Source organism: Melospiza melodia, chromosome 8 (genome assembly GCF_035770615.1).
Source record: "Melospiza melodia melodia isolate bMelMel2 chromosome 8, bMelMel2.pri, whole genome shotgun sequence".
Taxonomy (NCBI): Eukaryota; Metazoa; Chordata; class Aves; order Passeriformes; family Passerellidae; genus Melospiza; species Melospiza melodia.
In genome coordinates this window covers 256,377-269,808 of record NC_086201.1, presented here as the reverse complement: position 1 = coordinate 269,808, position 13,432 = coordinate 256,377, and the positions used below count along the sequence as shown (strand labels likewise).

At 42.7% G+C, this 13,432-nt stretch overlaps 1 protein-coding gene across 7 annotated transcripts in view; it reads left to right on the top strand.

Moving 5' to 3' along the window:
* Positions 1-13,432, top strand: part of TANC1 (tetratricopeptide repeat, ankyrin repeat and coiled-coil containing 1) — a 60,352-nt gene that overhangs the window by 24,206 nt on the left and 22,714 nt on the right. For 4 of the 7 annotated variants that reach the window (XM_063161456.1, XM_063161454.1, XM_063161455.1 and 1 more), the window contains 4 exons: positions 2,168-2,371; positions 6,190-6,291; positions 9,051-9,172; positions 10,133-10,322. In XM_063161456.1, coding sequence (XP_063017526.1) covers positions 2,168-2,371; positions 6,190-6,291; positions 9,051-9,172; positions 10,133-10,322 — 618 coding nt within the window. Of the gene's footprint in view, positions 1-915; positions 936-2,167; positions 2,372-6,189; positions 6,292-9,050; positions 9,173-10,132; positions 10,323-13,432 lie in introns of those variants that run through there. The other 3 variants (XM_063161457.1, XM_063161459.1, XM_063161460.1) reach the window with 2 other exon arrangements.

Genomic DNA, 13,432 nt, shown 5'->3' with positions numbered 1-13,432 from the left:
CCTCGGAGCGGCCCTGTGCCCGCTGAGCGAAGGGAGCCTCGGAGCGGCCCTGTGCCCGCTGAGCGAAGGGAGCCTCGGAGCGGCCCTGTGCCCGCTGAGCGAAGGGAGCCTCGGAGCGGCCCTGTGCCCGCTGAGTGAAGGGAGCCTCGGAGCGACCCTGTGCCCGCTGAGTGAAGGGAGCCTCGGAGCGGCCCTGTCCCTGTGCCCGCTGAGTGAAGGGAGCCTCGGAGCGACCCTGTGCCCGCTGAGTGAAGGGAGCCTCGGAGTCGGCCCTATCCCTATCCCTGTCCCTGCTGAGCGAAGGGAGCCTCGGAGCGGCCCTGTCCCTGCTGAGCGAAGGTAGCCTCAGAGCCGGCCCTGTGCCCGCTGAGCGAAGGGAGCCTCGGAGCGACCCTGTTTCTGTCCCTGCTGAGCGAAGGGAGTCTCGGAGCAGCCCTATCCTTGTCCCTGCTGAGTGAAGGGAGCCTCGGCCTGTTCAGCGAGGGACATGTGCTGTGCCAGGCTTCCAGTGGAGCTGCTCTTGGGCTGTCAGGGCGTTCTGGGGAAGAGCTGGTCTGTGCCCGTGGTTGGGGCGGCATTCCAGGGGCTGTGGTGTACGTGCTCTGCTGGTTCCCTGCTATTCCTGGTGTGCATGGTTTCTGAGCTCTCGGGTGTGGCGTTGGTCTATTACTAACAGCTTTTTAGAAAAGGCTTTGAGGAGCAGGGTGCTGTTCCTCCTTTCTTGGAATGCTATTTGTATAATAGGTGTCTGCTATTCCATTGTATCATAACCATTTTACACTTAACACCGGGGTTTTTCTGCTTCAGTAGAATGCAGCACTGTTCAAATACGCTGACCATCACTGAGGATACAACACCCTTAGGCTGAAGCCTTGGGTTTTCTCAAGGTGTGGGTTTTGCTCCAGAGAGCTGCTCTGTGTGAACACCATGGCAATGTGAGTGGTAATGTGCAAAGGCTTATTATAAAATTAGGTAATGAAATGAATGAAAAGGAGAATTTCTGTGGTACACATTTTACATTTTTGTCTTTTAAGTCATACTGCTGTTAGAATCTTAGTCATGGAAGCCTGCTCTCCACAGCATCAGGAAAAAGAAAAACCAGAGTACTGCTGGAACAAAAATTCCTAAGATACAGTAGCGTCTCTATGTATTGACTGTAAATATCTTTCCTGTTACTGTCATGATCAAATACTCCTAACCTACTGATTAGAGCTATTTAGCTCCATCCAGCTGTCTTCCATGTTGTAATGTTTCATATACAATAGAGACAAGTAAATTATTTCAGAATTTGAAAGTCTACTAAGAAGGCAATGAATTACACAGATTATGCCATCATAAAGGGGAAAATAGAAATGAAGGAATTGCAGGTGGATGTGTCAACCCTTTTGCACCCCCACCCCTCAGCAGTCCACCTGGAATACTTACAAATTCCAAACTGCAGCCTGGATATGTGGCTAGTAAAAAGCTATTAACAGGAATTCCAGTATTTTCTAGTTACATTTAGTTGTATTACCATTCAACTGTGTTTTTCAACACCTTTTGAAGCAAATTCACATATTCTGAATTTGAAACAAATAATAATATCACCAGTGTTAAATCTGTGTTTAAATCGGCTGTTGTAGAAGTTTAATTTTCAAAAGAACAGAGAAGGGAAGTCTTTAACCTCTTTACGAGCCCTGAAAATGGGAAAGCAAATCTTAGACTGCCCATCTCTAACTGTACATATTAGTAATCCACCTTTTCATTACATGTAAGGAGTAACCCAACCCTCCTTTAACTAGTTAAGTGAACAGTATTTCAGGTGGTCCTGGCTTTCATGCTAATGCAGTGATGCTAAAACATCTTTTCAGTTTGAAAAATACTTTTATGTTCTTAGGGAACTTGATGTTGACCCTAAGGATGGAGTCTGAAAAGTGCTGACTGTTGAAAGTGAGGTTTTTCTTCCCCTTTTTTCTCTTTTTTACTTTCAATTGAAATGTTGCTTACTTGTATATTTACATTTTCCCAGTGGTTATCTGGATTTTGCAGTGGAGGTGGCACAGTAGTGCGAGTCATGCTCAATTGTTGCTGGCAAGTGTTTTCTTGTGTTAAATACTTATATTTCAGTGCAACTCTAGGCTGTTTATTTTGGCACATCACCAAATAGATGACAAAATTTTATTTTTAGCAGGTGACTACTGCCCAGAGAATGCCTCGCAGGTTACAGCAACATCTGGCCACAATGCAGATTTCCCCAGTGGCGAGCAGCCAGGCTCCCAGGACACTTACAGAGCAAACTTGGCCAAAGGAGTCTCAATGTCACTGCCGTCCTCGCCTCTGCTGCCACGACAGTCCTATCTGATGCAGGCAAGAGCAAGCAAGAAGTCTCCAGGTAAGATGGTACAACGAGCAACTAAAATCTTCATAACATGTTAACTCAGTTATTGATAAATTCTGCATAAAATAACTTAGTAAAATCATGTTAAACTTTTGCAACAAGAATAAAAGTAGTGCATGTTTCCAGGTTAAAAAACTAATTGGTTATTAAATAGAACATATTTCATGTGGCAAAAAATTAATCTATTTGGTGTTGCAGATACTTATATTGAAGTGTCTGAATATGATTAAACCTGGTTATTTATGGTTAGTTAATCAGGTAGAGGACTGCTGCAAAAAAGCTTTGTGCATGTGTTAGTGACTGTGTAAGAGTGAGTATTGTTTGTGGCTGTTACAGTTCAATTATTTTACTTGTATCTCCATACACAAATGTATTATTAGATAAATTGCTGTGGAAGTGACAAGGAAGTTGTTCATTTTCAGCGGTTTTATCCTCAGTGGTGCCTACCCACTGGTATGGGAGCCAGACTAAATATGGGGCTCCATGGGACTCCTTTTATCAGCATTCTGTGCATAGAAATCATTCCAGCACACCATCATCACTTGGGTTCACTCGGGTCAGTGTGGGAGAGACAAGTGAAACTCTCCATGTTCCTGTTGCCTGTGGAGACACTCAACAGGTTTGAGTTTATAAGGTCTGGGAACAGAGTGTCAAAAGCTGGGCTTTGTCAGCACAGAAAATGCTGAACAGTTGATGAGTTGTGACTGAAAAGCCATATTCATGATGAATGCAGAGTCATTCCACTGTGACCTACAGCCAAGGGAAAAGACTTCCTGTGATTCTACAGTGCTGGGAATGCATTGGCATTTATGCATCATTATTTTGAACAAAAACCTAACCAGGTGATAGGAGGCTGACAGAAACATTGTGCTATTCCTTTGACTTTCACCAAACTCTAGCTAATGGAAGATGATTCAATATAAATTAGCTGTCTAGTATCTGGGGCAGGGGTAGTAACAGGACTGTACTACTGTCCTGATTTCAAAGGTCTCTTAGCATGACAGCAAGTTACAGATCTTTCCGGATATGGTGAGTGAAAGAAGAAAGGACTGCACAGGAGGCTGAAGTAGTGCTCTGAAGTTGGGTTGTAGCAGTGGTAGAACAAAATTCTAATTTCAGTCCTTCCAGTTGAGCTGCTTCTACTACAAAGCTAGAATGAGCATTGTTTGGATTGGTCATCTTAACAGGTGTGCAGCTAAACCAGTTTTTGTTCTCTTAGAGGGGTAATAGTTGATTGTAGTCTGATTTAGGAGGCTCAACTAAAAGAATGAAAATACTGATTTATAAGGGATGTTCCAATAAAATGGATTGTGGAGTTTAAGATATGAATGAAAGGTGATGCTGTTGCACTTGAAAAAAATGTTTGTTAAAGCATTATCGTATCATTAATGTAAGGAAAGCAGCAGAGAAAGGTTTCCTTGGAAATCAGTGAATTTCCATCAGTGAATGCTGGAGGTGAGTCCTAGGAGAGTCTTGCATAAGTGTACAACAGAACTTCAGTAAGTTTTGAAGTTAAACTTCAATTAAAACTTCTAATTAATAAGCAAATTAATCCTCATACTGATTCTTGAGACTAGACTAGGTCAGAGAACTGGTTTAATCTCAGGCTGCAGTTGTGTGCCCTGCCCATGGGAGCCCTGGGAACTGTTCCTCCTGCAAGCACTAAGCTGTCCCAGCTCCAGGGTCCTGCATCAGGCAGTCTCTGGGGTCAGTACAGCTACAGATCCACTTTGTCCTGACAAGACAATGGAGGTGCACAAGTTACAATGATCTTCTGAGACATCAGCTCTTCTGCAGTCAAAAAAGCGTTAAGAATTATTTGCAAAATAATAGATGTGGTATGGAATTGTATAAATCTGTAGTTTGTTCCCCTTGGGAGGAGACCAGCTTTAAAAATCTGCACTAGATTTAGGACAAAGCTAGAACAGGCTTCAGGAATGACTGTCGGTGCAGGATGGCCCTGAAGAGAAGTTATGGTGATAGACTGGAGTGATGTTTGTCTGCCTAGGAGAAAGGCAGCTGTAAAAAGGAGACAGTGCAGTCACTGTGTCTGGCAGTGTTGTGTTCACCTGCTGATGTTACAGAGTGTGAGAGAAAGGTTGGAGTTAGTTCCTGGAAGAAAAATCCATCTAAACTCCTAAAGAGCAAGTGGCCACTTTTTTCTCAGGACACGATAAGGCACTCAGCAGCAGTCACGAGAGCATCGCAGGGAGTGTGTTTTCCCTTACTGAGATTCCTCTGCAAATTTGCTGCTGATAAAGCGCTGTCCCAGATGAACATTCTGTCAGACCTGATTCAGCCACCCTACACTTCTGTAAAAGAGCTGCTGTTCTGCAGACACACTTCACATTTAAATGAGTCCTTTTCATCCAAGGGTTAATTCATGCGTCCTGTTCTAGATTAGTGCATGAGAATAAATTTACCATGAATTCTCCTACTTGTTGCAGTGTTTTATATTGGATTTGCAATTACTGTTAAGTCACTTCCACAGCAGTTTGTGAGGAACAAAATTCAGTAAAGGGTTTCCTTCACAGCTTAAAGCATGAGTGTTAAAAATACATCCTGAAGATCTTCCTGTGTTGATCTAATTCTACAAGTGCTACACGGTTTTTTTGGTTCTTTTAGAATGAGTGCTTTTTGTTGTCCAACTTTGATATGTTTGATTATACTTCTGCTTACAAATGACAGGTGTAGACTATTGTCTCCCCTAAAGAATGGGATTTTGTTTCAAAGGAATGCATTTTCAGCTGCTTTCACCAGGGCCAATGGCCTTTATTTTTGTTAGACAAGTAGCGTTGGAAGAGCCCCCTCTGGTGTTGGTGCCGAGCTGATCGTGTAAAAAGTGAAATGGACTCGAGATATCTCTACTAGAGATATAAATATGTGTTCATATAGGACTGACACTTCCTCACCAGTATTTCTTCGCTAAGAAATTAGGTAGTCACCATGTTCCCGTATTGCACTTCTAGGTGGAAATCTGAAAGAACAGATGGATCCAGCCAGATCGTTCTGGGCAAATGATGTGTGTTACCCTGTGATGGGGTGGCCAGGCCTTGACAACTCTGTGTCAGTGTGACCCTAGGAGCCTGAGGCCACAGAGGAGAGATGCAGCTTTTCTTTAAAAACAGTCATGAGTCTTAAAGTGCTCAGGAAAAACAGCAAGAAATCGATGTAATTTTCAGAGACTAAATGTAGCATCTGAGGCTGCTGCCAAAAGGAAAGATGGGATGCTTAATGTGACTGAAGTGCCACAGCCTAAATATAGGGTGGGATTTTAATAAACAAAGTATGAGAGAGCTTTGGTGTGCCCTTGAACTCTGAACCAGGGAGAAGGATGCTTTTAGAAGACCTGAACGGAGGGAGGGGGAAGGTCTCTTTATGAAGGTCAATGTGGGACAGCTGGCATCAGACCTGCAGTCCCCCTGCAGTGCTCCCTGAAGGGGTTTTGCTCTGTTGGTGTGGGAAGTGCAGAGCAGGAGGAGGCATGGTTGAGAGCCAAGGTGTAGTCCTGAGTTACACATCAGTACTGAGAAGAGTAGGGAGACCAACTACTGGGGTTACATGCAGTATGCAGCTTACACACCACATACAATGGGTTTGTTTTCTAGCAGCCTTCGTGTTCTGAAAGGCCTGGAGCATGTGTTTCTCACGAGAGCGGAAGTGCAGCAGCTCGCTGATCTTTGTGATAACAGCTGTGTGTGTAAGAAGTAATTTCTCTGCTTTTTTTACATCGTAGAGGATAGATACAGGACATAGGAACTCTGTGGTCCGTGTGGAAACAGTTGGGTATGCTCCGTTCGTTCCCGTTGCAGGTCTGGTCAGGAAGCCCAAGTATGTGGAGAGCCCCAGGGTGCCAGGGGAGGCAGCCCTGGCCCTGCAGAGGCGGCCGGAGCCGGGAGAGCCCAGCGCCACTGGTGAGCATCTGTCTGTCTGTCTGCTTGCGGAGTGTCTGTCTGCCCGGCTGTGCTGCCGTGTGCTGTGGGCTGAGATCCTCCTTCTGTGCTGGGAACAGGCTTTTGCAGGAGGGGCTGCTTGATGTTACACCTATACCATCTTTAGAGCTGTCTCAGTTCCTGGGGCTGCTCATGTGCTGCAGGCAAAGTGATGCCTCAGTGTCATTGACTGCCATGTATCTTCTGGCATTTTTCTCAACTTGTTTTTTATTATAAATTCACTCAAATGTGTAGCTTTGCATTCCTCTCAGTACTTCATTTTAGAAATTTTGTAAAAGTGTGCTGATTAAGGCCATAACAGTTAACTCCTGTGTTGGCAAAGCTGGGAGAAGCCACCTCCCTAAAGTTAATTGGTGTTCTTGGAAAGTTTTGTGTTGGTTAAACTGGCTAGTACATGAGAGTGTGGCTTTTACAGCAAATGTCATGACATAAGTCAGTATATTTCATGTCTTTTTAGATTAATTTTTAAGTTTAACTAACCTCATCAAGGTCAGTGGATATAACTGATGATGTTCCAGGTGAAAATTTTCTTTTCTTCCTCTTGTTTCAATTTTAAAGGAAACTACCATTTAAAAAAATCAATGTTTTCTTTCTAAAATATAGGTGCTTAGTAGCAGAAATAGAAATACTTGAAATTGTTTTCACCATCTACTTGATATAGTATAGTTGGCCTGGTTGCTCTTGTGCCTTCATCTTCACAGTCATCTTCTAGTGCTGGCATTAAAGTTCTAGGTCCAGCTGGGACAGCATGTAGTCTTCATCCTCTAATTTGAGGGGTGACCATGTTGTAATATTCCTCCTCTCACAGAGCTGTGCTCCCAGGTGATGAGGCTGAGGCTGCTGGAGATCAGCACCAGTTTCTGCTGTTCAAGACTCGAACAGTGGATGCTGCGTTGAACACCTTGGGCTCTTAGCTTTGGTCTCTGTTACTGACTGAATTTGGCAGCCTGCCTAACATTTAGTCAGACTTGTCAGATATTATAATTTTTCTAGTAATAATAGTAATAATTTTTGTAGTTTTGAGAGAAGAATGAAGATGCTGATTTCACAAAGTGTAGTTTCCAGCATTGTGACTTAAAGATTACAAGTAATCTTTAAAATGGCTTTTTTAAAGAGAAAATATAATTTCCAGGCAAATATTTGAAGACCTGTCAATTTGTGAAACTTCTGAGATAAAAATCTTTTGCTATCTACTTTCCTTGACTTCCTTCTTTTGGGATTAAGTGAGAATCAATCTTGCAGAGTAAAACCTTAAGCTGTCCACAAAATTAAGAAATGCATGCATTCAAGTAGGCATTGAGCTGCAGTGAAATAAAGACAGAGGGTTGACTGGTACTGCGCATGTTTGCAAACTTTGGGGTTTACGGCACTCATAAAATTGGGCCATTGTTGAAGCAGTGCTTATGGTCGGCTGTTCAGTTACAGTTGTTATTTTGTGTTTTTCTTCCAGACTGCAGCCTGGGGAAAAACATGCTGTTTGCAGCTACCACTGAGTGTCAGCTGTGTCTTACATGGTTAGAGACTACATACTCCTCACGGAGATTAAAAATTGTCCTGATGCTGATCTGGCTCAGTGACTCTGTGAAGGGAGGGCCAGGAGACAGTTCAGCTGGGCTGCTTTGTGGGTTGCCTCTTACCCCAGCTCCTCTTGGTGGTGGGGCAGAAGGTGCTGCAGCTGAGGGCCTTTTATCTCCTCTCCTAAAATTCATCCCTAAGTCTGGGCACCTACTTCTCTCGCCTGCTGAGGCACTCTGTAGCAATTGGGAATTGTTTGTTGCATGACATCTCCAAAAGTTAAAGTGCTAGAGCTGTTTGGGTGTCTCGGCTGGCTCCCTGGTGTGCTGGCTGGGAAGTGGCCATACAGCTGCTCCTCAGTGTCCTCCTTGGCAGTTCTGAGGGTAGCTCCTACTGGGAGCTTCTTCTCCAAGTGGTACGATGATGCTCCTTATTTAATTAGCTGTTTATAGCTGAGGATGGGACAGGCCTATGTATATATTTTTTTTTAGTAATGGCTGAAAGAAATAAATGCCCTGTAAATGTTCCTGTCAGAGCAGGTGGTCACAGGTTGGTGGGTGATGCCAGATTGCTGGCATAATAGAAGGAAAAGGGCTGGAAATGCTTGTTTGTGAGATGCCATCTGCAAGAGTGTGTGCAAGGGCAGAGCTGTGCTTGGCTGCTTTTGTTGCAGGTTGCCTCATTTTGAGTTTTGTCTTGTTATATCTGTTGGATGCTGGAAGACATTTCAAAGCATGGTACTGATAAAACTAAATATCTTGGCACCAGAAGAGCTGGGACTTTTAGAACTGATGTCACATCTTTTGCATAGCAAGCAAAACAAAAATTTTTGGTACTAGTTCTGGTGTTAATTGTGAGATTACAAAACATCTGTGTTATTAACCTCTACTCTTCACATTTTTATATGACAGAAACAGAATTTCAGCTTGCTACAAAGCTTTGGTAGCATTGAGTTAATACTGCTCTTAGGAGAATTGTTGTGTTGTGTTGGTCAGGAGTCCAGTGATGAACTGATTGCACTTAAACATTTCTGGTTTGACTAGCAGGTGGGTTTTTCCTCCCCTAGATTTGTGCAGTTATGCAGAGGATCCAAGACCCTCCAGGAATTAAATGTCTGGTGGACAATTTGGTTGTACTTTTTCTACCTCTTTTAGTAGTTCCCAAATAAGACTCTAACCTTAAGCTTTTTTCCTCCCAATCCAAAGCAAAGCCTGACAAAGACTCAAGCTGTTCTCCTGCAGCGCGAGAATTGATGACAAGACTGGGGTTTTTACTGGGAGAAGGGATCCCAACTTCTGCTCACATGGAAGAGAAAAGTGAAGTTATGGTAGGATAATGGAATATAATCTTTTAATGTTCATCCTGTTTCAGAGAGGACTAATCTTATTTTGCCTGTCTGCTAGTTGCAGTTATTTGGTATCTACCCAAATACCAACCATTTAAATAGTAATACAGTAATAGAATTTGATTTCAATTTTAACAAGTGTTTGTTTTCAAGAATTCAAGACCAATTCACATTTTCAAAACACACAAACTGAATAGATTTCTCATCACTTCTGGATGTTAAATCTAGTCTACTATGAATGTGAATAGCTTCTAGAATTCGCTCTGCTTTTAGTATTTAGGAGGAAATTTTTGCCTTCTCTTTGCAGTGATTTCCAGGAATGGAGAAGGCCAGCATTTTGTTAAAATGGGAGCATGCTTGGGGAGAGGAGTGTGTTTATTTCTTCCTGAGAAGTTCACTTCAATCAGACAGTCCTTCTCTGTCATTTGGGGTAGAGGGATTGCAGTGAAGCAGGCAGCTACTATCCACATGAAACTTATCTGCTAACTAAAACTTCACAGTAACTACCAACCTCTGTTCCTCCCCCTTGCTCTCTCCACTTTTAGTCCCAGCCCTCCTAAATCTTTGTGCATCGGTTTGGGTTTTCACACTGCTAGTGAAAAATTAATAAGACTGTAGTTCTAGGTTTTTTCAACTCAAAGAATAAATACAAGAAGTGGAGGGGAGGGGTATCCAGTAAAGTGTTAAATAGAGAAGAGATCTGTCCACTAGAGCTTTTTTACTGAACTGTGAAAATCCCTTTTTAATTCAGGGGTCACTTTTTAAGAGTAATATGAAAGATTAAGATTCCCAGTCAAGACAAAACTTTCACTTCTAGAAGTTTTTACTTGAGAAATGGGCTCTTTGCTTTGCTCTTACTCTACCTCAGCTGGAGGTGTCTGGTTTTCAGCCCAGCAGGGTCCTGCCTGCTGTGCAGTGAGTGTTTCTTGCTCTTCCCTGCAGGGTGTGGGCGCCAGCCAGGGCGTGAGTCCCTGTTCCACCCTCACCAGCAGCACGACGTCGCCCAGCACCGACAGCCCCTGCTCCACCCTCAACAGCTGCGCTGGCAAAGCGGCGGCCAGCAAGGGCAGTCCCTGTGGCACCATCAGCACCCCCAGCTCCACCCTGGAGAGCAAGGACAGCGGCATTATCGGTGAGCATTCTCATCAGCACGTCGTGGAAATTCGTTTCCTCTTAGTTGTGCAAGTCTGAGCAGCTGCTTTATGTCACCATGTTGGGTTTTACACTGTCTATGGATCCCGATTTGAAAGATTGAAATCCTGTTCTTGGCTTCAGCAGCTGCTGTTATGTGTGCATTTCTCTCCTTTTGTTTTCCTGGCGCAGTTCTAATTTCTCCACTTTTTCCTTTGAAATAATCATTTTCCTCTGTTTTTCTTCCATTTCTTGTTTTATTAGGCCTTTTTTCTTTTCCTTTCCAGAGGTCTTAACAGTGCTTTTCATAATGGAGAAGCACAGCAGGGCTTGAAGTTGATTTAATTTCCAGCTGAGGGAACAATAATTGGTGTGATTTCTTATGAGAATAGCCTAAATTAAACTGTTTTTAAAAAGTGCAGACTTTTGAGTAATTGGCATGAAAATGAAGCTAATATGGGACATTGTGGAAGAGATGAAATGGTGTGATCCTCTGTTGAAAGATGGCTGAATTGAGGGTATATGTGCATCTTGTGTGGGGAGTCCATGACCATTGGAGGCTGCCACCCTCACAGCCCAACTGTTAACAGCTCCTTGTACCAACCAGCTGAGTAAAAATCATTTTTACTAGTCAGTTACCCTAAGAGACGTTGTTTGTCATGGATCAAAACACTCCTGTATAAAACTTAAGCGTTTCAGTTGAAGGAAGTTATTTTGTGTACTCATTCCATGTCAGATTGATACTTGATCACTTTGTATAAGATCTAGTTTTGAGATAGCCTGAACATCTTGATGTAAGAAAAGGATATATCCGAGTTGTTGCTTTTAGAAAAAGAGCACAAATGTAGATACTGATGTGAACATACTAGCCTGACATACTAGCTTGACAAGATTGAAAGAGTCCGTGCTCTAAATAAGGTCAGAATGGCCTCATATTTGTTTTGAACAGTGTACTGGCATGACAACATCATTACTACATTACCTTGTAAGTACCAGTGTTTTAAAGAAAATATTTTAGAACAGTGATAAAAGTTACTTATTGAGCTACTGAAAAGGAAGGATGAGTGTATTGGGTGCAAGAGCAGGGGGAACTTGCTGGTGGCTCCTTCAGTCAATTATGTGTGGTTTGTGGCTGCGGGCCCGCGTGGAAGTCATCTGCCGCTCCTCTGCAGAGCTGCCGTTCGTGTCTCAAATTCCAGAGGAATTTGAACACCCCATCTCTTGGTACCCATGGCAGCACCCCTTACATCTATAAAGGCCTGAAACCAAGAAGGGAAAGAAGAGGCACCTTTCTGATAAGCGACCTGTGCTTTTGCCTTTTACATACAAGTATGTCTGTGCATTCACATTTGTTATTAGTAATGTGCATTTCAAATTGTTCAGCATGTATATGTTTTCTGATGACTTTGACAGAGTTCATCCAGCCATGAGCATACCTTGCTCCTTCATGCTGCTTATGTGGGCCTCCTTTATATTTCTACTCCCACAATGTTTTCCGGACCAGCAGACTGATGGGAAATCGATCTTTTCTCTCTTTTCCCCTTTTATGCTTACAGTTCAGGTTTCCTTTAGTTTTCCAGTGTTTTACTGCTGTAGTTGAATTCTTCTTTGCTTCTGTTGAAGTTGATGTAGTAGCAGCAAACGCAAGTTTTAAACTTCAGCAAGGAGCAAAGCAGGAGAAAAGATTGGGCTGCTGGCCAAAACAAAAGCTTTGCTGGATCCTTGCTGCTGTGTCAGGATGGAAATCTTGAGCAGACGGGTTTCCTGGAGCTGCACTTCACTCCAAGAGGAATCAAGGTTTTAAAGATTTCATACTTCAGGAGGAGCCATATTTTTTTGACACAACAATAAAAATAAAATAAATTTGTCATATGGAAGTACAGTCTAAGTGTGTGCAAAGATTAATGGGGTGCCTGGAAAGTTGGGTTTTTTCTTCTACTGCCTCTAAATGGTATGTCATATTATTGGTGTTTCTTAGAGCTCTTGAATTGAAGCATCCGATCTTCTATTTCTTATGAATGGGAGCGTAAGCTGGTGGAACGCAGAGCTGTGCAAGCACCTCACCATCCTGCATGGCTGAAGCTTCAGTGCAGCTGGTGTGGAAGATCTGTTGGTCCTTCCTTGACTGGACCAGGCTCAGCATTGCAGGAGCCACCCCTGTGGTTGCATTTTGTTAGCAGTCCAGTATGCCAGAATGTTTTCATTAAAGAATGGGCCAATTGAGTGCAGAATAGCCACAAATATGGCTTTAACTTTTAAATTGGTGGCCTGGGAAGGACCCAGAGTTCACACAGGTATTATAGTTTGAACTGGTATTGATTTCTTTAATTTTTTTTTTATCCTGATGCCCTTTCATCCTATTTTGTATTTTCCTCTGTTGCATTAAAGTTTTCAAAATGCATTGAGTGTTGGCTTAATCTTCAATAAATATTTGTTGTTCAGTTATTTTGTGAGAGTTTAATGTAAGTAGTTGAAAAAAATTTAGGTTAAACAGAGTGGTTTCAGTATTAGTCATGCAAAAAGTATATATCTGCAGGGTGTTCCTAATTAGGCAAGGAGGTTAGCATAGTTTTATCAAACATTACTCAAGTAGGTCTTCAGGAATATATAAAGTCTTCACATTATTGCAGGAGGCCTTGATTAAATGCAATCTCACACAAGTACACACTGATAACCCTCAGCTACCAAACTAGAACATTTGGATCCCACTGGATAATGCAGTTGGTGTTGTCTCTCATCCAGGGAGTCACTGCAGCAGCAGAAACTGCTGCTCTGTACCACAGCATCCAAAAACACCTCAGTGGTCTTAGCTGCCTTTTACCTGAGGGTCTCTCTAGGTCTGTGTTCCTTATTGCCTAGCACAGGAAATTTTCATAGCAGAAAATGCCCCCTTTCCCCCAAGCCTTTATTTGAGCCTCTAATTTATACTGCAGCACTCCTTTAAAAACATAAATCAATATGTTTAATAGAATCTGAAATTTTATTAATATACTCAACTGTTCTGATTCATCATACATCTACTCCTGTTTGCTCTTAGTGACAGTGAAATGTAGTAGGTGCTTAAGAAAGGACCAGTAAATAGCTTACTTGCTGGAAGGTTTCTGTCAAGAT